The sequence below is a fragment of the Tiliqua scincoides genome, chromosome 9, assembly GCF_035046505.1.
Source record: "Tiliqua scincoides isolate rTilSci1 chromosome 9, rTilSci1.hap2, whole genome shotgun sequence".
Classification (NCBI taxonomy): domain Eukaryota; kingdom Metazoa; phylum Chordata; class Lepidosauria; order Squamata; family Scincidae; genus Tiliqua; species Tiliqua scincoides.
Genome location: NC_089829.1, coordinates 46,359,547 through 46,384,376, shown reverse-complemented (window position 1 = coordinate 46,384,376; position 24,830 = coordinate 46,359,547). Strand labels below are relative to the sequence as shown.

The window sequence follows — 24,830 nt, the reverse complement described above, 5'->3', positions numbered from 1 at the left end:
AAATTTCCACCCTCTGATTGCTCTTTATTGTATTGCAAAATTCCTTGATGTCAATGAATTGGGTGTGCTTGTCAATTAGGGGTTTCGTCATATCCTCCATATTATTGGTTATTGCAGTATGCAGCAACTGTTGGCATATGAGCAAACAACATGCAGAAGTCACAAAGGCTGGACATTTTGTGGGCAGGATCCCTTTTTTAAAGATTATGTTTTGCATAACTTTTATGCCTGTGCTGTGTATTTTATGCCAATTTATTATGTAATTTATGCACCAATTAAGCCTCATGTGCAGACAAGGGAGAACTAGCTTGATGTGTACAAATAAACATATATTGTTGAAGCTGCTTTGAGTACATGCATATCAAATCTAGTGTTCCCTTATTGTAGAGTGTTTCCACATGAGGCTTAATTGGTACATTTCTTGCATCTGTAATGAAACATACATATTCTCTAAACCAGCACACTTTTCAAAGGCTTCTCTTTCACTTTCTGACCTGAGTAAGCATCATTTAAGCATTGTATATGCTAATACCCTTTGGTGCTGGTGCAGAGGGCCAGGAGGAGAGAGAGGTCACTAGTTATAGGCAGGATCCAGGGTTCACACCTGCAGTTTCTCTTAGCTGCAGAGCTTTGCTGTTGTAGGTCGAGTCAAGTTAATAAGAACACAAAGGGGTTATATTCTTTGTTGCTTGGAGGAAAGGAGAGCAGGCAGAGCCCTGGCACTCTGCCAACAGGTGACTGGTTAAACGAGCTGTGCTGCATCCTGCGCTGCTCCCAGCTAAATGGCCAGAATCCTGTTCAACCGGTTTTCAAAATCTGCTGTTCAATCACTTTTCTTCCTCTTGGCTTGAATCTTCCACGCAGCCGAAATGCGCCGAGTGAGGCAGCCATGCTTTAAAGCAGCAGGGCTTTTGGACGTTTGCATTCTCTTGTTTGCCTTCACAACAACCTGGGAAGGACTTCACTTATAGTGGTAGATTGTACGCTTAGTGCATGGAAAGTTCCCAGTCCAGGGTGTCTCATCCCAGGTCTTGGGTAGAATGGTTGGGTGGGAAAGACCTCTGAGATGGTGGGGCTCTAAAAAAAAAAGATGGTCCTGATCTGGATGGATGGTGTAAGGTAGCTGTTTATATCCAAACCCAAACCAGTGGATTTCTCTAATTGTCAGACGGATACACCGTTAGAAGACTATCTGGAGTTGACTATAAATCTGATCTTGGGTTCGCATCAACCAAGTTCACGTCTGGGCTACTTTTCCCATTGTTGTTCTTGCATTCTGTTTCAGGAATTCCATGGCTATGTGTCTGATGCCATCTCTTCAAAAGCCAGCATTCCTTGTCCATGGGTTTTCCCCCTCCTCATTGCAGCACCTGAGCGCTCTTGCTTGTGAAGGGGCTGTTGTCAAGCTCTGAATTTTGTGCTCTTCTTGTAGTTGCCTATCAGGGCTGGCCCAGGTGCAGAGTTGTCCTTTGGGTAGGGCAACTGGGATGACTGTCCTGGGCCTTGCATTTTTTTTACTGCTATATGGCCCTAAAGGCCCCCCCACACACTCACACAATGGTTGAGTCGCCTCAAGCCCACACCCTTCTAGGGACAGCTCTTCCCAGGAGTTGTGGTACTGCAGGCAGGAGGCCAAATGCTCCCTCCCTTGCCAAGCATCATGACCACCACTGCTCCTCTTCTCTCCCCCCCCCCCAATCTCTGGATTAGCAAAAGAATGGAAGAGATGAGGAGGGTGGTGGGCTAGAGTGTTGGAGCTTATGCAGCAGTTGGGGTGTATCTGTTTTGGCTAGAACCTCTCTTATCTGTATTTGTACTGCTAGCTAAGGTGTTAATTTTTTTATCAACTTTGCTTTAGCCTAGTATTGTGTGGGAGCAACATTGACTTCTAGATTCCAGTCATCTGTTCATTGGTTGCAGTCTTATAATGAAATAAAGAATAACTAGTTCGGTGTTTCTCAAACTGTGGTTCGGGACCCACTAGGTGGGTCGCGAACAAATTTCAGGTGGGTTCCCATTCATCTCAATATTATATTTTTAATCTATTAGACTTGATGCTACCATGGGATGTGACTGCATTTGGCGAGATCTGTACTTTTAACAGGCTGCTATGTATATGCTTTTAACGTGATAGTTAATGGGGCTTACTCCTGAGTATGCGTCGATAGGATTGCAGCCTAGGATTGTTATTAATTTTCCTGCTTGATGATGTCAGTTCCGGTCACGACGTCACTTCTGGTGGGTCCTGACAGATTCTCATTCTGAAAAGTGGGTCCCGATGCTAAAAGTGTGAGGACCACTGAACTAGTTCATTTTGGCAGGCGCTTCTTGGACTGCAGGTCCATCACTTCCTGCATCTGGCGAAGTGGGCTGTGGCCCATGAAAGCTTAGCCTGAAATTGAAGCTCCACCTTCTCTGCCTTTCCTGCCCATGGCAGGCTGCAGGTGTGAATGAGCATTGCCAGATTCTGCCACACACTCTCCAGACATTTTGCATGTAACCAACATTATGTTAATCGACTCTGTCGCATTAATTAACGGAGCATTGCTAGGAGATTGCTGTTGCCAGTTGTGACACCAGGCACGTCTTGTGTATTCTTGAGTTTAGGAGGCCGACCTGATTGCATTTCGTCTTGCAATCAAACCTGTTGTGTTCGGTGTGATGTGTGTGCATATGTCCTCTAGTAGCCTACTACCCTTCTTTCTTCCATGTTTCCTCTTACAGTCTGTTCCCCTTTTCCCTTTAAAACCTGGGAAACAGGAGGACCATGGAGTTGGTGAGTCAGAGTTGGGGGGGGGGCTTACTTTGGGTCACCAGCAACTTTGTTTGCTCCAAGTCGGGAAGCTCCGGGCATGTGGCTTCTGTTCACAGGTTCCAATGGGCTGTGCGAGCAAGGTGTGGCTGGTCGTGAAATCTCCCCAAAGAAATGAAGGGTAAAGCAGGACTTCTTGCCAGCCCGCCAGAGTGAGGTGGAGGTGGGTCTGAAACCAAAGTTGGGGTTTTGCTATAATTCTGGATCCTACTTTCCTGGCGCCCCCCCCAAGTGCCACAAACAAACACGTCACTGATCAATGTTTTTAAAAAGTGTTGGACGATATGATTTGTTATTTTGCATATTTGTTCTCCTATTTTGTTTCCACTTCCCTTTGTCTCTTTTAGATTGGGTCCCAATAGGGAACGGTTTCATTCCTCTGAAATTCCTTCTTCATTAATTTGGATACTTCTTTTTTGTTTTGAAATGCCTGGCGATGCATTTATTGCAACCTACTCTTTGGGACTGGACCTCTTCCCCAAATTTGTTTGTAAACCCCCCCTTTTCTTCACAGGAGCTTTTGAACCAATCTAGTCCCCCGTTCCCTATCTGCCTGCGGCATCTGTACTCAAATGCACCTTGGGCACAGCCAAGCCTCTTGCAAAGCAAACTCTTACTTGATCTCTCTTGTGTTTGTTTAAGGAACGATCTCATTGCCAAAATGGCCAAACTCAAGTGCTCCACAGTGAGGTGGGTCTGAGAATGCCAGTGTTGCAGGCTTTCCAAAAGCCTTGTTCCCTAGAAGAAAAAGGACACGCACTGTGAATGCTGAGGATTCACTTTTTAAAATGTAGTGTGCTTGCATTGTTGCTTTTCTCTTGGTATAGCAGGCTGTATTGGAGGAGGACTGGGTCTTTGGCATAAACCCCGCTAGGGGAGAAGGAACAATAGGTGGGTGGAAATTCTGCTTTTTGCAGCACTAGTGGTAAAAGAGCTGCTTCTGAGAGTGTGATATGAGCAGTAGCCAACAGCACAACTGCTGAAAAGATATGGTGAGTGTGAGTGTGATGGAGAATCTTGTACTGTTTGAAATCAGTAACTGACAGCCCCCAGGCCCAATCAACCTTCTGAAGGGTGCCACTTGTTCCATTTGCAAAAAACTGATGCTTTCGAAGGAGTGGTGTGCCCCCTGTTGCTTCTGCTTGTCCAGGCTACTGATGGTTGGAGCTGGGTGTTCTTCCCTAGCAAGGGGGGGGGGGCAGGCTCCTTGCTGTTTTCTTTGGTTTGTGAAGTTTGCATGGACCTCCCAGTGGCCTTTAGCTCTCTGGCTGCAGTCAGAGGCCAGGGAAGGCTTTGCATTGTTGCTGCTAGTCCATGAAGCTTCAGTTAAGACTTGAGGCAGCTGGGTGCTTTAAGAAGATGAGGTCACCTCTGCTTTCTCGGCACCCTTCCTTGGCTCAAGAGAGGCCCAGTGACTTGGAGTTGTTGGTCACTGTCTGTTGGAGTTTTGTCTCTGCCTGTCACGTTGATGGGGAGAAACTTCTTAGTTACAAACACTTTGATGTGTGCATAACTGACCTGTGTGTCAGCAGACACAGGAGTGAAAAATTTGTGTTGTCATAAACTGGGTTTGAAAAGGCATCGGTTAACATACAGCTGTGTCAGGCTGAGCAGCCATTGACATATTTCACAACTGGAGAACTCTTTCTTTAAACCAGGATTGGAAGAATACATGTTTCAAATGGCGCAGAGTGATGTGCTTGAATGAGCCATCTGTGCGTGTGCCATTATTTTAACTTTGGGAGTCCTCTTTCTGCAAGATCCTTCATGCAATACAGCACCAGACGTGCAACAAAATTAGTACAATTGGTGCTAATTGGCACCTTGCCCAATTGTGAAATACCAGAAGAGTTGTGAGAGAAGGGGTGACGTGTGAAAAGCTGCTGCAGGGCACTTCTGGTCCGCGGGGGCACCAGGGCCTGGACAGGGCTCTGCCTCAAGGCTCAGCGGTTCGAGGTCTCACTGCCCAGTCAGGCTGCCTTAGACCTTCATGGGGCTGACAGGGATAAGCTGTGCCACCTGAAAAGGGGCAAGGCTTGGCGTCTGGGGCGCGTCCAGGCCGGGGTGCCAGATGCTGGTATCTCTCAATGGTCCAGCCTCCACACCACGGGTGCCTTGCAGGTCTCAGGCTCTCTTTTGGTATTTTCTTTAACTTGCTCATAAAGTGGCCCTTTCTCCCACGACTGTTGTCTCGAGCGTTCATCAGGTGGTGCGCAAACAAAGCTCCCTGCCCCACATGCCGGCAGTTCTGTCTTCAGTCAAAGCAAACAAGTTCTCATGCCTGGAGCAGGGCGGTGTGTGTGGGACAAGGTCATCTTGCAGGGTGTGTGGAGCCTGGGGCTTGATTGTTCCCAGCGCGGTGCCTGAGAGGGTCACAGCTTTGAGTCTTCCTAGACTTAGAGCCTCCTTCTCCTGCAGATGGCGACTGTTTCATTTCAAGCATTTTTATCCAGGCCCCTTTCAATGTGAGTGACAATTTACATTTGTAAGACAGTGGATCGGATGACAACTTGTTAATGTGATTTTTTTTTTCTCTTGCCCTTTTCTAGTTTAGTCAGCTGGTATCTAATGACTTGAAGGCTCTGGGAAGAAGCTCTTATACATTCTGCACAGATGGCCAGTTACTTATTCGGCAGGTCCTTCATCCAGAGGCTTCTAAAAAGGTAAGTTACTGCTGTTCAGAGGCCTGCTGAGGTAGGTTGCACCAGTGGCAGACTGCGAGGGGCCTGGGGATCTGGGTGCCTTTCACCAGGGTCTGCTGCCACCTCACTCCAACTCACCACCAAAGCACGCTGCAGTGGTCTGCTTGAGCGAGAAGCAGATCATTTCCCTGCTTACTGTACTCTTCATATGCTACAGTCAAATCCAGTCAAGTGCAGGACTTCCAGTTTTATTGACAGGAAAAGCTTGGTTTGCACCATCCCTGCAAATAACACCAGAAGTCCTGCACTTCCGGGCTTGACAACAGTATGCATGGTAAAGATCTTGGGTTTTTTTGTGGTGCACTTGCGATGGCTTCAGATGGCATTTGGCGTCGGGCTGCCCCTGGTCCTTGTGGTAGACTGGAAAAGAACACGAGTGCAACCTCTGGGTGGTGGGAATGGTATCTTAGAAGGTCAGCTGGGAACTGCCCCGAGGCCTGGCAATCCCTGGTGCGGAAAGAGCAGCACTTGTTCTTAACTGAAATACAAACACGTGTGCTTGAGAGCTGCAGGTACAGCATTTCCATGGCAGCTTCTGCCAAAATTAGCCACTCCCCCCATGTAGTCAGGGCTGTAGCGAGACTGGAATGGCAGCTGGAGCCACGTAGGATGCAGTTTTCTTCACAGGGGCTCAGTGGACTGAGAGAAACGGCTGTGGTGTTAGCTGGTGACCTTCACACAAGCTGCTTGTTGGGGAAAACAACATTCTTCTCTCCTCCATGCTTCCTTTTCAAATCTAGGGAGCAGGAGAAGATGTGACTGGTGGGTGGACAGAAGTGGGCACCATCTAAGGCTACCAGTTCAGAGCCTAATCCTGAGCACTTGGCGCCGGTCCAGAGCTGGTTCTAGCTCAGTGCCGCTGGACCACCACTGCTCTGCCAAACCATGGTTGCCCAAACCTCCGGGTGGCAGAGCGATGTGTGGGGGGAGGCAGGGAGGATGCATTCCAGGGTAGGGGAAAGGTGGGGAGAGGGTGGGGAGGAGGCATGCTGGGCGAGGGAGTGGGTTGGGAGGGATGCGGGACTGGAGGAGCTCTGCTTCCCCACATCCAGAGCCTGTGTCAGGCAGCTGGCTACTTTCCTTACTTGGGGGAAGCGGACAAAGATCCCCTTCCCCCTGAGGAGCCAGTGGTGGCGGCCCTGTTGTGTGCAGGATGCCACGGCAGCCGTTTCGGCGCTGCGGCAGTCCCAGCACAATGGGCAGCTCAGGACTGGGCTGCCGGTTGGCCACATGGATGGGCTGGCCCTATCCTACTCTTCATGAAAACTATTCTCAATGGAGTATTGTATTGCTTACTGGAAGGTCTGTGTGGTGACTGGAGTTTTTCATTAAAGCAGTTGTATTCTATGTTGAACTTAAAGCCTCATCTTCATTCAATGTTAGTGTACTAGTCAGGGTTTCCCATTTGCACCCAAAAGAGTCTTGGGTACTGTAGTTTTGTGAGGGGCCTGAGAATTCTTTGTTGATATCACACTTTCATACTCTTTCCCCCAGTAGGTCCAAATCCCCAGGTTTCTAAGGGTTGAGGCGAAACTGTGGCAGTTGCAGTTGGCCATCTTGGCAATGGAATTGTGACCTAGGCAATTAGAAAATGTTAACACCTACAGTGATTTGCCCCTGCCTACAGTTTTCATCTTAAGTTTGGTATAAAACTGGCAGAAAAGTTAGTTGGTGTTTGATTTTAAAACAATGCAACTGAGCAGAAGAAACGGTGACTCGGATTCTGTGTTTGCATTAAATCTTTTAATGGACCCATTCTGGAGAGAAATCAGGTCCTTTGTTGGTCCAAAGGATCTGCATGAGAGTTTCTCATGCAAAATGTGTGTTTTCTTCATTGTAGAACCTCTTGCTGTCCGACTGTTTCTATTCATTCTACGATCTCCGCAAAGAATTTCACAATTTCTATCCCAACTCAGCCCCCGTGAAGGATCAAACTATTCAATCCATGGCAGAATGTATCCTTTCAATAAATATGTTTCCTCAGAGGCTGACTAGATTTCTGGCATTCTAGGACTGGGACAGCTAATTTATGGCCTTGCAGCCAGACCTAGCCTCATAATCACACTGATCCGACCTCTGCTGGCCCCAGTAAATTTCAATCGGGGTGTGATTTAGTCTAAATGTAAAATGTGTTCTAAAGTGGTAAGAAATAGAGGGTGCCTATCCTGCAAAGCGGTCTGTCGCTCTCTCTTAGACTTTGCATGTAGTGTCTCAGCTTTTCCAGGCTGCATGGAGTCTAGCGCCCTTGGCCAACTAGTGTCTGTGGCTCCCTTACTATGTGGTGGGACCCAAGAGAGAAATATTAAAATCTTATATTTCTCTATTTTCTTTGTAGCTGGTTAGAGTAATGGGGGGGGGATGTTATGGGATGGTGTGCCTTCCCCTTAGCTTAGGGGCTCCAGTTTGTCTTAAATCTAGTCCTGAACTGATTGCATGCAAGAGAGTTCCTTCCAGGACTGGGCCTGCTTTTCGTAGAGAAGGTCCCAAGCTCAGTCTCTGGCTTCTGGTAGGGCTGGGAAAGGTTCTACCTGGAGAGCCACTTCCAGTAAACGTAGGTAGGACAGAGGTAAATGTGCCCTGATGTGACTAGTGCTCAGATTCCAAAACAAAATGAACAGGAGGGCTTGAAAAAGAAACCTCACTGTGGACTACTTGGAGGAGGAAGGTAACTACTGCAAATGTGTCTGTTCTGCTCTCCAGCAGGGTAGCTTACGAAGCAGCCTGCATAGCCAAAGAAATGGCCTGTATTCTAAAGCAGGACAGAAGTGGTTTGGTCCTGCATTCTTTGTCCTAAAAAAGCAGGCCTTGGAATGCAGGCAATGTGTGTCCAAACCACAGCGCTTGGAGCATCAGTCGTCCACTTTTCTCTCCTAGCCACTGTGGTGCATTAGCTCCACTCCACATATTGAACCCTTGGCAAATGCTATGGGCCCCATGTGAAGCCCCGTGGCATGGACTTGGGCTAGAATAACAATTGCCCGTGGCCCTTACACAGCACGTTTTGCACTCATCCCAAATCTGGCAACACTGCAACTGTGTGCTTGTCTTGCTTGCAAAATCCATTATTTTGTTTTCCTGAACCCGTGTTTCAGATACAGGTTTTGGGATCGATGAAACAGAGGAGGATTTTGGAGTGTGGCAAGTGAAAGCCATGGTCACCGTTATATTCCACATGCTTTCAGACACATGCAGTAAGTGACAATCCTTTGAGGGAGGGACTGGGACGTGTTCCTTTTAGGGAAGTGGTTCCCAACCTTTGGAGCCCATGGGTCTCTGAGGCTGAAATTGAGATGGTCATGGACCACATGCAACCCCCACCCCTGCACACAAAAAATGCAATTAAATTTATAATAATCAGAAGAAATTTATTTATAGAGATCTGTGGGTTGCTGCTTTTGTGGCCAGCTACAGCTGCTGGTGGTCCATTCTCTGCCCTCTCTGATAGTTCATGGGGGGAGGGCTCATTTGGTGAAACGCTGGAAACGTTCAAAAGCAATTGTTTTCTGAGACTTTGTTTTCTGAGACCACTTCTCGGGATCTCAGGGAGCACAGGCTGGGAATTGGTGCGTGTTCCAACTGCAGTCCATCACTTCTGTGTCACAAATCACATTTATGCTTACATTTCAACTACTTCTGTCTCTCTCAGTTGCAGATCACAGGTTTAGTGAGCCTGAAACGGTGAAATATAAGTATGAAACTGGACCCTGGTAAGTGGTTTTCTCCTAGTGCAACAATGAAGATGGGAAAATGTCCTTAAATACCAGGCTTTTTGTGGTGGACACAAGTTGTTCCATGTCTGCATCTTGCAGAGGGTACTCGAATGCTATTACTTAGGAGAATCAACTCATCTGCAAGATGCAGACATGGAACTGGACATGGAACATGCAGAAGTGGAGACATGTCTGCATGGAAGTAGGAAGAAGGGAATGGAATGGAAGCCTGAAGGAGAGGAGAGTGGTGGGCTAGAGTGTGGGAGACGCTCTAGACCACCACTCTTCTCTCCTCAATGGTTTTCAGTTCTGTTCCCAGCTTCCTTTTCAAGTTCAAAGAGGAGCAGCACTGACGACAGGCATCTTCTGCTTCAGGAGACAGTTTCAATTGGTCTCGTGAATGGACTAACCCTATGGGTGATAGTAGATGTTTCAGCAAGATAATTTCATTGACCTGGTGTGCTCTTGAGTTGTCTGACCCATGCCAGGTTAACATGTGGTGACTCTTCAGCACACACGTGTTGGGAAGTAGCACAGTTTCTCATTGCCTGTCCCCTATTCTTTTCTTTCAGTCCAAAGGGATGGGAAAAGGCAGCAATTTGACTGTAGACTGTATTGCAAATGGCAGGTGGAGGTGACGTAAGCAACACAAGACTCACTGCGCCAGACCTTGGGGAGAGTTTGGGGCATGCTTGGGAAAGTGGGGGTGGGGAACAACTAGCACCTCTCTAAAAACAGGAGGGAGACAGAGGGCTGTGTGGTGGGGCAACATGGTGTGTCTCGGTGCCCTTCCTGAGTTCCTTGGAGGTCTTTTCTTTTGCAAGGTGGTCTGATTTTGACGACTGCCACATAAGCAAAGGTTGTTGATGGGCGTGCACAGGCTTACTCCTTGCTGGTCCTCACTCTCGTTGTTGGTGTCTCTCTGGCTGTGCCTGTTTCATGGGGGTGAAATGACCTGGAGTTGGGGGGTGTGGCTACGTTGAATGGGTGAGCAGCTGGCACCCTAGCCAATGTCTGGCACTTGCTTCAGGGGGAACCCGTGGGCTTCCTCCCCATCCTTTCTTTATACTCACTTGCTTGGTTTGGTTATGTGTCTTTTCTCCCTTTTGTTTGGCAAAAGAATCCACCAAGGACCTAATGCTGGCATTTAATATGGAGGAAGGCATGGTTTGTATTATGCAATGCTGCACCTTAGTTCTTGCATGGAGGTTCTGCTGAGGAAAAAGTTGTGACTTGTACGTGGGCAATGCTTCTCTTGAAGCAGCTGTATTCAGTTGTCCAAAATCAGTTTCACACCATGCACCTGTCCACCATCACTGGATGATCTACGGCCATACTATTCTGAAAGCATCTGATCTCAGAAGCTAAGCAGAGTCAGGCCTGGTTAGTACTTGGATGGGAGACCGCCTGGGAATACCGGGTGCTGCAGGCTTTTAAAATCCTTGGGGCATTTGGTGGGCCGCTGTGAGATACAGGAAGCTGGACTAGATGGGCCCATGGCCTGATCCAGTGGGGCTGGTCTTATGTTCTTAACTACAATTCCTAGGAGGCCTTGCAGGTCTCTTGTTATCTGGTGTGCTCCCTGGGGCATTTGGTGGGCCGCTGTGAGATACAGGAAGCTGGACTAGATGGGCCTATGGCCTGATCCAGTGGGGCTATTCTTATGGATGGGAGCACTGCAGGAGGAGAAGCTGGCTCCCAGCTTGCAGTCTCTGCACAACCCTTTATCTTGTTGTGGGATAAAGGCACACACATTTTATCCAAGCAGGGACTGATCCAAGGTCACTTCAGTCTCCTTGTCTGACTCCAGCACTTGGTTCACTCTGCCCTTCTGGCTGCTGTTATTCACTTCTTTCTAGGCATATGAAAGGGCAGTTTATGAGAACCTTAATGGATTGCATGGCCTGATGTCTGCTCAAACAGTCCCTGTTGGTGGGAACAATTTTCATGCTTAGCAAAGACTAACTAAGCAGGAGCTGTACCTAGATTACTGTAGGAGTTTTTTCCCCAAAATACATACCTTTTTTGCATGTTGCATGCATAGTGTTGAGTCAGCACACAGTTTACACACGTTGGGCAGGGGGAAGAGAAAGTATGAAGTGGCCTGTGCATGTTGAATCAGGTTGTCACTGAGGCTGGCCTCGTATGCAACCCTGAAACGCGGTTAGATTCATGCTGGAATGGGGTATTTTAGCCTGTTGCTGTCCATCAGCCCCGTTTTACAGTTGGAGCACCTATTTTTCATGCAGAAGGTCCCAGGTTAAATCCCTGACATCTCAAGGAAGAGCAGAGGAAAAATCCTGCCTGAAACCTGGGGGGGATGGGGACTGCTGCCAGTTCGTGTGAATGATGCTGACTTAGATGGAACAAGGGCCTGACTCAGTATTTCAACATCCTGTGCTAGCTCAGGAATGCCTGGTGGAATTTTTGCCTTTGAATGTGAGACCCTCTAATCTAGCACATTGCAGGCTTTTCAATGTCTTCTTGGTTTCAAAGCAGCAGGAGGGTCACTAGAAATGCACCTCTTGTGGGTGTGCTGCTCCTAGTTCAGTCCTTTTGGATCCTGGTCTTTGTTCTCAAAGGGTACTGACCTTCCTTGCAAATCTCTGGGTTTGTATGTGTGAAAATTGCCAGATGACATACTCCTCTTGTGTGTGTGTGTGTGTGTGTGTGTGTGTGTGTGTGTGTGTGTCAAAATGTTGCATTGCCTTGCATTGAAATAATCATCCCAACTAATGAAGGAGAATTGTAGATTTTTGGATTGGCAGCTAAGCTGACTTGCCTTTGTGGTGTGTTTTTCTTTTCACAGTAGTAAATCGGAAGCAGTAGACAGTGAAACAGTCATACGTGCCAGAGGTCTCCCCTGGCAGTCTTCCGACCAGGACATTGCTCGATTTTTCAAAGGCCTGAATATTGCCAAGTAAGAGTGCTAAATCGGCTGTGCAATTCCACTTTCAAGGATCTCCTGCTACAAGTCCTTGGGCTGTGCTGACTCGTGTTTAATGCATTCCTGATGTTTGACAGAAAAGGTGGCCTTCGCACTGACAGTCTAGGCCAGGTTTTAACTAACTGTTGTGTTAATCAGAGAATTCAGTATTTAATATCAAAAGTTCCTGTCTGTGTTCAATAAGAAAACAAGCTTCTAGTCCAGTGTTTCTCAAACTATGGGTTGGGACCCACCAGTGGGTCATGACTTAACTGTCTGTGGGTCATGAAACTGGCAAGCTGATAGCTCACAAGGAAAGCTGAGTGAAGTGAAGCTGAGCCACATGTGTGTGCTTACTCGCAGGTAGGTGGCCATACCTTTGTCAGTTTTGAAGGGCAGGTTGAGAGGAGCACAAGGCCACCAGGATGGTCCCAATACGACGAATGCAGCCCAGAAAAACACTTGAAGGAAGTCTCCCCCCCCCCCCCAGCTCACAAGGAAATTGTATTACGCCATAGGGGAAGCAAAACTGAGCCACACAAGTGTGTTTTCTTGTGAGTCAGCAGATGTACCTTGGCTCCTATCAAAAGCCGGGCAAAGGAGAATGCAAAGCCATGAATGGTCCTGATCCAATGAAAGTGGAGCTCAGTCAACAGTCCAGAAGGCAGGGGCCCACCACAGTAAAAAGGATAAAAACAGAAGCTTGAGTGGCTGGTAAAATGAAACTTTTTTTTTAGTCTTGTAAAGCTAAGTGGGTCCCGACAGAGTGTTGTTTTTAAAAGTGGGTCCCGGTGCTGAAAGGTTTGGGAACCACTGTTCTATTCCTTAGGGTTAGAGAAGAGTGACTGTCACCTGCCTAATTTCTAATATTTCCTTGTTCAATTCATTTTCTGAGCACTGGCAATAGAATCTTTCCTGCAAATTAAAACGTGATAGGACAGTGATTCTCAAACTTTTTAGTACCAGGACCCACTTTTTAGAATGACAATTTGTCGGACCCCACCAGAAGTGATGTCATTAACCTAGAAGTGATGTAGTGGCTGGAAGTGATATCAGCGAGCAGGAGAAATAACATCCCCCATATGACTAAATCAAATCAATTAATTAAGCAAGTAAATCAAAAGTTTACAATAAGCATAAGTTTAAAAATTTATTTAGAATAAACAGGAACCCTTCTAACCCTCCCAAGAAGTTGCTGATCTGTTAAAAAAAAAAATTCCCCAACCATCACAGAGGCTGCAATCCTATCCACACTTACTAGGGAGTAAGCCCCATTGACTATCATTGTTAAAAACATATACATAGTAGCCTTTTAAAATACAGATCTGTAACATTTCACCCAGGGCAGTCACATACCACGGTAGAATCAAATCTAATATATTGGTAATGAAATACACATTGAAATGGATGGGGACCCACCTGAAACTGGCTTATGACCCTCCTAGTGGGTCCCGACCCAAGTTTGAGAAACACTTTGATAGGAGGTGATGTCTTCTCTTACCTTCCCCATTGATGGTGTGGGGAGCTTTGGGGGTGACCGAAATGCCTCCTTTCCCACCTACCAAAGGATGTGTCCCCTACAGCACTCCCAATTAATGTAGGTGCCTCCTAGGGACTTTCCTCTGCTAACTGGGCAAAGAGACACTTTTTTGTGTAGTACTCCTCTTATATTTACCATGGACAGAGTAACTGCCCCTCTTCATCCCAGCACAGTGACTTTTCTAGTGTCTGTTGCTGGTGTCTCTTCTGCATCTTTTTAGATTGTGAGGCCTTCTGGGACAGGGAGCTATTTAATTATTTGATTTTTGTCTCTAAACTACTTTGTGAACCTTTTTGTTGAAATGTCATATATAAATACAATTTCTATTTGTAAATTGGGGGGGAGGAATTGCAGTGCTGGTCTCTTGACTGACTTGTGCCACCAGAAGGGGGGGAGGGCAAGGTCCTAGAGTTGGCCCAACTGGATAAGTCTTGTGCTGGGGTTGGGCCCTTGGCCAGGGCCCAGTCATACCAACTTTGGTCGCTACACTTGCTCACACATTCTTTTTAAGTAAGACTCATCTCTGAATTCTTTCTGGAGAATAAGGAATGTTCTTTGCAGCTCATGTATTTGATCTTGAAACACACCTGAAGTCCATCCTGTTGGGTGATTGTGGTTTGTTTTCTTTCTAGAGGAGGAGTGGCTCTCTGCCTGAATGCCCAAGGAAGACGGAACGGAGAAGCTCTTGTCCGATTTGTCAACTCTGAACAAAGGGACTTGGCCCTGGAGAGGCACAAACACCACATGGGGAGCAGATACATTGAGGTATGTTCACTTGGGCAGATGTTGAGGAGTCTGCCAGATGCTGGTTACAGTACTGTGAAGAGCTTCAACAAACTGGAATGGGCTGGAAATGACTGGTGCCCCTTAGGCAGCATAGAGGTCCAGGTGTGGCATTTGGGCACAATGAATTGGAGAAACCTTGCTGCTGACCTCTGTTTAAAACCCGGCATGCAGCTGTATGAAACCCCGTTTAATAAACCTACTGTGTTACTAATGACTGCAATGAATCTGAAATTGGTAGCCAAAGATCAGGGAGCACTATCAGTCGCATCTGAAAGTCAAACCAAAGGGCTTCATGTCTTTTCTGTATTCAGCTGCATGCAACTTGCATTCCTTACAAGCTTTTTAAACCTTGCTCCACTAGTATGCATTAGGTTTCGCACCATGACTTGTTTGTTACCTTGGACCTAGTGTCAAAAGCAGCCAAGCAATCAGCCGAGTTGTGTGGTACAACTGTTGCTGGGCTATACCACTTCAGATCACTGCTTGCTGTGTCACATGTTTGAGTGCTTTCCGATGCTTGCTGAAAAGTAGCTCTTGATGTCCAGGGGAGAAAGCTGTCCTTAATATTCTTCAAATATTGTATTCTCAATTATAAGCCTGATATTTGTTGGCTTCTTTTGCTTCAGGTTTACAAAGCGACTGGAGAAGAGTTTCTAAAGATTGCTGGAGGTGAGGAGAACTTTAGAACAGCATTTGTCAATGTTTGTCTCCTGCTGTTCACATGGTCCACCTATTGGAAGTGCTGCCAGAAATAACTGGTGATTATGTCATTGCCAGTTACTTCCAGACTGCAAATATGTTCTGCATGTGTAGGAAAAATCAGTTTAATTCCGAAATCCTGTCAGATGCTCACATTCAAGACGAAGTACAATAAAAATATAACAGTCTAATATTTGTATAAGAATAACTACAGAGTTATAACAGTATCTAATGATTCAGTATTCTGCACCAGAGAGTTTGTTTACGGCAAATGTTTGTATTGTCCTTTAGCAATTAATTAGCAGATTAAAAGAGCATTAATTGTAGAGACACTTTCTGGTTAGTACCAGTATGTCTGCTCCAATGTATAAGAAATGTACCCTAGTGAAAGAAAAATGTGGTGCTTCTGTAGTTCCTCTACTTTTATTAAACAAGTCAGTTCTACTATATTTTCAGACTTTTTTAAATGGGGGGGGGGAGGGAGAGAACAGCCATGCTTGAATCAATTAGACTTGAGACTTGGTGACCCCATGCTAGCACCCGAGTATATTCTCTTGGCAAAAGTATTCAGTGATTTTCTCCCCCCCCCCAACTAGGTACATCCAATGAAGTAGCCCAGTTTCTATCGAAGGAGAACCAAGTCATAATCCGGATGCGGGGCCTTCCATTCACTGCCACGCCCGAGGATGTCCTGGGCTTCCTGGGCCCAGAATGTTCTGTCACAGGAGGGAAGGAGGGGCTTCTCTTTGTCAAGTACCCGGATGGCCGGCCGACGGGGGATGCTTTTGTCCTGTTTGCCTGCGAAGAGTATGCACAGAACGCGCTGAAAAAGCACAAGGAGATCCTTGGAAAGCGTTACATTGAACTCTTCCGGAGCACAGCCGCCGAAGTCCAGCAGGTTGTAGCAGTTGTTCACTTCTGGTTGTGTTTCGGGCTTTGATTCTTCATGCCCCACAGATGCACCTGCTGCAGGGAGCTTGGGTTGAGCCGAGAGGCAAGGGACTCTGGTGCAGTGGAAGCCCAGCCTTGCCTTAAAATGGCAAACAGATCGCTGGCTTGGAGCTCAGCTCTTGGCTTGTGGCCACCCATTCATTTCTCTTCTGGGTCACCAGGCAAAGAGCATTCTGCTGTGGGCTGCAGTTGCTTTCAGTTGGGTTCGGTGAATCAGTTTTGGCGATGCAACTAAACTACTCCAGAGTTGCACGTTCCATTGGAGCAGGTTCTTGGAGGGGTCCCTAGTAGCAGGGAGAAGCCTCTACCTCGGTGATATTCTCCAGTGTACACCCCTTGGCTTTCTCTCAGTGCTTTTCTTTTTGTTCCCAAGGGCGGGGAGTGTAAAATAAAGCTTTATGCCTGGGAACACTGCTGCAGTGAAAGGAAAACTTACCTTCCATCCTTCATGCTGGGGAGGACTGGCTACCATTAACCGTGATTATAAGGATATATGAAGAATGCCTGCTGGAGCAGGCCAAAGTGGACCCATTTAGTTCAACATCCTGTATCCCATAGTGGCTCACCAGCTGCCTCTAGGAAGCCTATAGACGGGGAGAAAAGCATCTCCCTCTTTCATTCCTCCCTTGTAGTTGGTTTTCTGAGCATAGTACCGTCGTACCCAGAGGTAAGGCAGAGGCATCAGGACCAACAGGTAAACCTGACTTTCCTGCCTGTGTCCAATCCCTTTTTGAAGCCATCCAGGCTAGTGTCCATCACAGTGCCTTGTGGCAATGAATACTGCAGAACAATGATGTGCTTTGTGATGAAGGACCTCTCTGTCCATTCCAAATCTCCAGCTGTCTGTTTCTAGTAATGACTCCTGGTTCCAGTATTGTGAAGGCAGAGGTCTATTGTGAAGGTCACTCTATGCAGTCCTAAGCCTGTTTATTCAGAAGAAAGCATCACTGTATACGCTGGGGCTTACTCCCAGATAAGTGTGTTTCAGATTGCAGCCTAAGGCACAGTTTGGAAAAAGAGGGTGCAGAGCAGTTGAGAGATCAGGAGGGGACTGGATCTAGAGAATCAACTACCAAACTGCAAGAGCAAGCTCACGGCAGGAACATTACTTGGGGTGGGAAGTGGGAGAGATGCCTACAAAGGTGGCACTCCATTAAAGTGATCCTTGCAAAATAAAAAGCCCTACCATAAACGTTAAGGAACCTTTTTGAATTGCTGTCAGCTGTGAAATTTTAACCTTGCGTAAAGGCTTCCTCAGTCCAGCAACCTGGAGTCAAAAGGGTGGAATTCTCAGGGCAGGAGAGGAGACCAAATTATGCAGGGGATGGACAGAGTGGATAGGGAGATGCTCTTTACACTCTCACATAATACCAGAACCAGGGGACATCCACTAAAATTGAGTGTTGGGTGGGTTAGGACAGACAAAAGAAAATATTTCTTTACTCAGCGCGTGGTCAGTCTGTGGAACTCCTTGCCACAGGATGTGGTGCTGGCGTCTAGCCTAGACGCCTTTAAAAGGGGATTGGACGAGTTTCTGGAGGAAAAATCCATTATGGGGTACAAGCCATGATGTGTATGCGCAACCTCCTGATTTTAGGAATGGGTTAAGTCAGAATGCCAGATGTAGGGGAGAGCACCAGGACGAGGTCTCTTGTTATCTGGTGTGCTCCCTGGGGCATTTGGTGGGCCGCTGTGAGATACAGGAAGCTGGACTAGATGGGCCTATGGCCTGATCCAGTGGGGCTGTTCTTATGTTTATATGTTCTTATGACCATCAAGGCTGAATTCTGAGGAGCAGGTGTGCTCCCCTCTCATAGCCAGACCAGTGGAGTTTTGACCAACCTTTTTAAAAAAAATTGACCTTACTGCAACCGTGCTCTCCTTTGCAATTTAGCTGTGAATTGCAGCCTGCAACTCTGGCCTTGCAGCAGCAGATTCCCCAGGCAAGGGGTCATCTGTTCAGTGTTACTCCTCCATCTCTTATCCTGCTATCCTTGCTATGTTTCATATTGTCATCCACCTTCTCAGCCAAGTTCTCCCTTCCCTCTCTGGGGGGGGAGGAGCAAATGGGGACCGATAGCTTCTTCTGCAAGGTGCAGCACAGCGGCAAGTAGGCTTGCTACATATTCTAAATTTTTAAGCTTTTTTCCCCCTTGAAATTTGGAAATTTTCAAAATTTGCTTTTTGAAACTCTCCTTCCCCCTCTTTTGGTAGTTAATTTGTAGAACTCAAATGTTGCCGTTGCCGAATGCCTTGACAGAGGGACCACTGTATTTGGAAGGAGACTTTCGGTCTGCTCCATGCTTGCCTGTCTGCACAGGATCAAAATGTGTTTGGACCCATATCTTGCTACAACAGACCAAGCAACATTTCCTTTCACCATAAGCAATCAGAGAGCAAAAGCAGCAGACATTTTAAACTGACTATTTTCCTCTATTTTTTTTTCCCCTGTCTGCTGCCTGGTGCATAGCTGAAGAATTACTGTATGCCCTGATCTAAGTTTGGGCTTCTTTAAGGCTTCAGCTTAGCCTGCTCTCCACCACCAAATCCCAGGACGGCGTTGTGGTGACTACATTGTCCTTTTGAAATATGAATGTGTTGCCTCCTTGCTACCCCAAGAGCTTAGGGTGGGAACCAGCCATTTCATGCAAAACGAACAGCTTCATTCCGCAAAAAGGCTTTCACCTGGAGGGAAGCACACTTGATTTTCCAGTGCTGATCTACCTATTCAGACCTGGCTGTTAGGCTGCCTGAGGTACATCTTCCATCCTGCTGTTACCACACCCCTTCTCAAAAAATCCTGCACATCCCTTACTGCCCCTTCCTCTGCAGAAAAGACTGATTGCAGTGGGATTACTCCAACATGCTCAGCACATCGAGCCAGTGCGGAGGAAGGAGCAAGATTGCTGTGCTCCAAGAACTGGAATGCAGCAATCTGAACCCTGCCTTCTCGCCTTGCTCCTTCCACTGCCCAACCTGCAAAGGCGAGAAGGCAAGAGGCGCGATCCACGTGCTCTCAGGATCAGAACACAGTGGTCTTCTTCCGTGCAGCTTTTTTCAAAGTAGGAAGCGTGGAGCACATGGGGATCACTCCCAGCATATTTCCTGCTTTCTTTAAAGAGCCTGTGCGAGGGGGGGGGGGGCAGGTCCATTGGCAGGATGTGGCAGGTGGGTGTCTGTTGGCCTCTGCCACCTGATACAATATATAGGCTAGTTGGCATTGTTTAATAGTCTTTGGGGGGAGGAGAGGGGAGAGAGGAATGGTCACAGGTATTTGGGCGTGTTTGCTTGTACTAATTATGCCTGCATTGAAAGGATTGTACAGGTGTGCTCTGACCACTCATCCTTCCCCCTTTGCCCACAGGTCCTTAACAGATATATGTCAACTCCTCTCATTTCCACCCTCCCCACGCCTATCATTCCCGTCATACCACCGCAATACACAATTGCCGCCGGCAGCGTGCGAGACTGCGTCCGGCTCCGAGGCCTGCCGTACACCGCTGGAATTGATGACATCCTGGAGTTCATGGGAGATGCTACAGCAGATATCAAGCCACATGGAGTTCACATGGTTCTGAATCAGCAGGTATGGGAATTCCCGATTGATGCCGTAAGGTTCAGGTTAAAGAAGAGGGCAGATGACTGATGCTGCCTTGGGAGCTACTGAATGAAAGGCATCTCTAGTGTGCGTGTGTATAAAGTGGTAGAAGGACCCCCCAGTTGGGGCCAGCCCAAGACCACCTAACGCAGTGCACGAAATGCTGCATACGCAGTGGAGCAGCAGCTGACCCCCTCCCCCACACTGCTGCTCCTCCTGGATTTGAAAAGGAAGCAGGAGATGGAACAGAAAAGGAACTGTGGAGCAGAACAGAGTTTTGCTACTGCTCTTCTCTCCAGTCGTTCTCTTCTGGTCGGTTCCCCTCTTGCTTTTTGAATCCAGAGAGCAGGAAAAAGAGGAGCGGTGGAAGTGAGTAGCAGGTGCTCCCTGACACCCTACTGCCTCAGGCAGTCACCTCAACTGGCTTCCTGTATGAGCCAGGCCAGACCCATAAAAGTATAGTCAAAGCGAGGTGACATGGGAGAAATATATGGGAGTTTACCTATTACAGGAACATATGAATCCCTTTGCTTACTAAGTGTGGCAGAACATTTCAGGCACTGGGTTTGGTCCTCTGTGAATGAGAAGGCATTCACTAAGGGGCGAGGCGGCCAGAATTTCTTGTCAGGTTTGTTTCCAGATGCTTTCCTGGGACCTCTGTGCACTGTCTGGCTCCTTGTTCTCCAGGGCCGGCCATCTGGTGATGCTTTCATCCAGATGAAATCTTCCGATCGGGCTTTCCTGGTGGCCCAGAAGTGCCACAAGAAGATGATGAAGGACCGTTACGTGGAAGTGTTCCAGTGTTCAGGAGAGGAGATGAACTTTGTTTTAATGGGTGGCACTTTAAATCGTAGTGGCTTGTCTCCCCCACCGTGTAAGTTACCATGTAAGTCTTCCACACTCTCTGCTGCTAACGGCTGATGCCTGGTAGGTGCTGTGATGTGCTGTGGGCTTCTTGCCCTCTTGGTCTTTGGGTCTTACCAAGTTCTGTAATCGTCCCTCTGGGGTTAGGCTGGGATCAGAAGCTGAGGTAACAAACACACTTTTCATTGTCAATTATCCTAAGGGGTGTTTGTGGACTTAGTTACTCAGGCCTGGGCCAAGGCCTCCTGGCACCTGAGACAGTGTGCTAAATGCCAGCCCTCTTGCCTGATGATGTCCCAGCCTCTGCTGCTCCTAGTTTCTGGTTTAGAAAAAGAAGTAGAGGGATGAAGTAGGAAAGGAAGTGCAGAGGAAAGTGGTGGGCTAGGATGGCAGTCTCCAAAGTGGTGACCACTGCATGCCCACAATGGCTTCCCAGTGCGGACAGCACTTACCGTTCCACCAGGGAGCCTTGACAAAGCATCTCCATTCTCCCCATTCCTCCTCGTGTCCAGCTGCTCGTGCCCAGAAACCTGGACGCAAAGCCTGGAGGCTGGAAGCGGCTGGAAGCAAGGAAGGATGGAGGCACTTTGTAGAGGCTCCCCTCAGAATGGTAAGCACCCTTCTTGTTGGGGAGAGCTTTGGAAGAGCACAGGATTCCGCCTGAGGGCCAGAGTCTGGAGAGCCCAATGCCAGGGCATTTGGTACTCCCTCTTCCTTTTGCAATCCAGAGAGCGGGAGAAGGAAGAGTGGCAGACATGAGCGGGCAGGTGAAGGTGGGGAAGTCTTCCTCCAGTCTGCTGCCTGAGGCGACTGCTTTAATCAGTTTTCTGGATGGGCTGGCCTTAGCCTTAAACGAATTAAAATGGTCTATTACCAAAACAATGAATAAAACATAGCTAACGTTCGCTGAGGAAGCATAAGAGCCCTTAAATTTTTGGAGCTATGTTGCTAGAAGGAAAAGCTTCTCTGAATATCTTTTTCTCATATGATGTTAAAAGTATAGTGTTTTCTGAGTGTGGCAAACACTTGATGTAGTCTTTGCAACCACCCTGCAAGGTAAGTGTTCCTGTATTAGAGATGGGAAGACTAGGCTCTTAGCCCACACACACCCTGATACGGCTTCCTCGCTGATGCTAAGTAGGTTTGGCTCTTGTCCGTCAGCACCCAGAGCGCAGCTTCTTTGAAGGATCTTAATGCACACGTTGATGCCTATGACAGAAGGCAGTAGTCCTTTAAGGTACTGAGAAGCCAAGTTGTATCAGGTCTTAAAATAATGACCAGCATCTTGAATTGAACTTGGAAGTGAATGGAAGCCAGTATAATTTGTGCAGGGTGGGGATAATATGTTCCCACCATATGGACACCCCCCACCCCACCCCCACACACACTATCAGCAATTTGCTTGCAGCATTCTGAACTTGTTGTCCATTCCGAATATTTTTCAAGGGCAGCCCCACACAGATCACACTACAATAATTCTGTCAAGATGTGACAAAAGTATGGGTGGCCTGCCAGATCTGCTTTCTTGAGGAAGGGCTGCAGCTGGCATGCCACCCATGTCTGGGCAAAAGCACTTTGAGGCGGGATACCAACCATCTATTGTTGAATCTTCTGAACTACTTATATCTCATGTTTTCACCTCCTAAGTGGCCCACAAGAGAAACCAAATTAACCAGGTAGTGAAAGAAAACTACTGAGCGGGCCAGCAGAGTCTCCAGGGAGAGGGAATTCCAGGTCCTGGGGGGCTGCGACTGTGACAAGGTCCTGTAAATTTGTCTTCTCTAGATTATACTCTCTTCTCTCTGCCCCCCCCCCCCGATAAATCACCTAAAGCTTTAGATCTTCTGATTAATAGCAATCAATGCTTGCAGACCTGGTTCTGTATCAATCTGGAGGGCAAGGGTAGGCAGAGATGCCCCCTCCCATTTTTCCATCTGCTTCTGTTCAGTCTGTTGTGGGATGTGTGTTTTCCAAACTCTGTAGTAAACTTAATGTTTAGCAGAACTTGCTTGTTCTAATTGAACTGGAGACCAGTTCTAATGGACCAAAAAACATGCACGAATTGCCCCATGTTCATGCTTGTAGGCAGCACTGAGTACTGCTTGTGTAGTGAACAGTGACATCGGATGCTTGACTTACTGTTTCAGGAAGGACAAAGGGGCGCTGATGGCTTAAGACTACTACAGGTGTTTTTATACCAAGACCTGGGACTTGGTAGGAGTTGTTATGCAGCTGTGTAATGGTGCATAATTGAAGGTGGTTTTAGAGAGAGAAAGCCCTGGGAATAACAGAGGTGATCCTTCCATGAGGCAGTTGCCTTGAGTGGCAGATTGGTGAGGATGCTCCACCGGCCTCGGGGGGCTCCTCCTTTTCCCTGGATTGGAAAAGAAAGAGGACAATGGAAAGGAAGTGTGGAGGAGAGGAGAATGGTGGCCTAGAACACCAGAGACTCTAGTCTTTCTCTCCTCCACACTTCCTCCTCTTTTCCCACTTCAAGGAGGAGGTGTAGCAAAGGGTGCAGTGCCATCAGGAAATGGGGCAGTAACATTTGGCACCCCACCTGGGATGCCCAGAGATCATGGACCTGCCATAGAAAACCAAGCGCCATGAGGGCAGCTGAGAATTTGAGTTGCTTATGAGCAAGCGCAGACCAACTCGTAATACTTTTGGAGGAACACACCTTCCCACCTCTCCTTCATTCTAAATGTATGAGGTCAGGAAACATACTCTTCTTAATAAATTGCTGCAACTTTGAGGGAACTGTGAAGACACTGGAGTTGAGGTTGCTACTCTAGCCAGAGATGCCTTGATCCTCTCCTCCCCTTTCAGCAGCAGAGTGTTGGGGAGGAGCTTCCTTGCCTTGTGGTCTGGTGGGAAGCACTGGACTGAGAGAAGTTGAGCAGGGGGACTGTAGAAGAGAAGGGGAGAAGTGCTGGACCTGTTTTTAAACCAGGTTAGCTGTGAGGGATATTTGCAGTAGCTGTTGCTTGAGGTGAGAAAGGGAAATTGCTGAGGGACATGACAGTCCTGCGAGTCCTCTTTCTTGGGGTGGGGGCTCGCCGCTTAGGGGTGCTGTAAGGAAGCAAAGGCCCAAGCTTTGTATCCACGCCATAGCATTGTGCTGCGAGCAGACAGTCCTGGGCGAAATGGACTGATGACCTGACTTGGGATTAAAGCTCTTCAATGTCTTTCTCTTTATTCCTGCTCCACGTAACTGTGAGTTCCGTGCATCCATTTTGGACTTTGGTCGGAGCTGTTCCAAGCTGGATAATTGGGCAGCTCCGATAACCTGCATTTCTGCTCCTCTCTTGGAACTCCCTCCTTTGGTGTGTCTTGTGTCCCCCCCGCCCGCCCCCGGCCACTGCTTAAGAATTGACAGCATCCCAGTGGCCGGTTTCTTCTTAACTTGAGAGATGGTTTGTTTTGTTACTTGATTTGCAGGTCTCTCTCCACCAGCCTATGCTGCTTTCCAGACAGCAGCTGGTACTGCTGTGATTCCGGCCGAAGCAGCCATTTACCAGTCCCAGGCGCTCTTGCCTCCAACCCGGTCCTCACAGGCTTCAGCTGCCGCCGCCGCCGCCGCTGCTGCCGCCGCCGCCGCCACTCCAGCTGTTACTTACTACCCAACTCAAGCAGCTCAGCTTTATATGAACTACACAGCCTACTACCCCAGGTAGGACCCAAGTGGCAGCTTTGGATGGCTGAACCAACAACTTTCAGTGCATGTTGGGTTTTTGCACCAAGATTGGCACCTGGAGAAGAATCTTGAAGGTAGTGTGTGCAAATTCTGCAAGCCACAGCAAAAGCTGCACTGATAAGCCCTGCAGAATGCAGCAACATCTGCACTGGTGTAGCCCAGTGGCTGAAGACTGAGCTACGAAGTGGGACTTCCCAGTTTGCATCTCCCCTCTGCCGTGGGCAAACATTTCCCTCTCGGTGGTTCCATCTGCATTATGGTGATAAGAAGAGTTGCCTGCCTTGTTGTGTGGCTGACATATAGATGTGGAATGCTTTGCACGCTCAAAGTGTTTAAGAAATGCTAAGTGGTTTTACTATAATCCTCACAGTCCTTGAAATATCTTTGTAAGAGGTTCAAACACCTGTCCTTGGCATTGCTTCTTAGCTTCCCCCCCCCAGGCTTTTGTTGGACAACCCCTTCCCAATCCTTCCTCATTTGTCTTTCCTCATTGTCAAAATGTGGATGGTAATCTGCTTGTTGCTGAGATGTTGCTGGTGCTGAGT

At 47.7% G+C, this 24,830-nt stretch overlaps 1 protein-coding gene and 1 pseudogene across 3 annotated transcripts in view; both read left to right on the top strand.

The window, feature by feature from the left end:
- ESRP2 (epithelial splicing regulatory protein 2) overlaps nucleotides 1–24,830 on the top strand; it is a 60,412-nt gene that overhangs the window by 21,336 nt on the left and 14,246 nt on the right. Inside the window, exons 3-13 of one of the 3 annotated variants that reach the window (XM_066637492.1) lie at nucleotides 5,362–5,475; nucleotides 7,355–7,469; nucleotides 8,607–8,705; nucleotides 9,167–9,221; nucleotides 12,034–12,144; nucleotides 14,323–14,455; nucleotides 15,103–15,145; nucleotides 15,772–16,073; nucleotides 19,491–19,712; nucleotides 20,412–20,610; nucleotides 24,030–24,261. In XM_066637492.1, the coding sequence (XP_066493589.1) occupies nucleotides 5,362–5,475; nucleotides 7,355–7,469; nucleotides 8,607–8,705; nucleotides 9,167–9,221; nucleotides 12,034–12,144; nucleotides 14,323–14,455; nucleotides 15,103–15,145; nucleotides 15,772–16,073; nucleotides 19,491–19,712; nucleotides 20,412–20,610; nucleotides 24,030–24,261 (1,625 nt within the window). Of the gene's footprint in view, nucleotides 1–5,361; nucleotides 5,476–7,354; nucleotides 7,470–8,606; nucleotides 8,706–9,160; nucleotides 9,222–12,033; nucleotides 12,145–14,322; nucleotides 14,456–15,102; nucleotides 15,146–15,771; nucleotides 16,074–19,490; nucleotides 19,713–20,411; nucleotides 20,611–24,029; nucleotides 24,262–24,830 lie in introns of all 3 variants that reach the window. The other 2 variants (XM_066637491.1, XM_066637490.1) reach the window with 2 other exon arrangements.
- Nucleotides 10,548–10,656, top strand: LOC136661006 (5S ribosomal RNA; annotated as a pseudogene).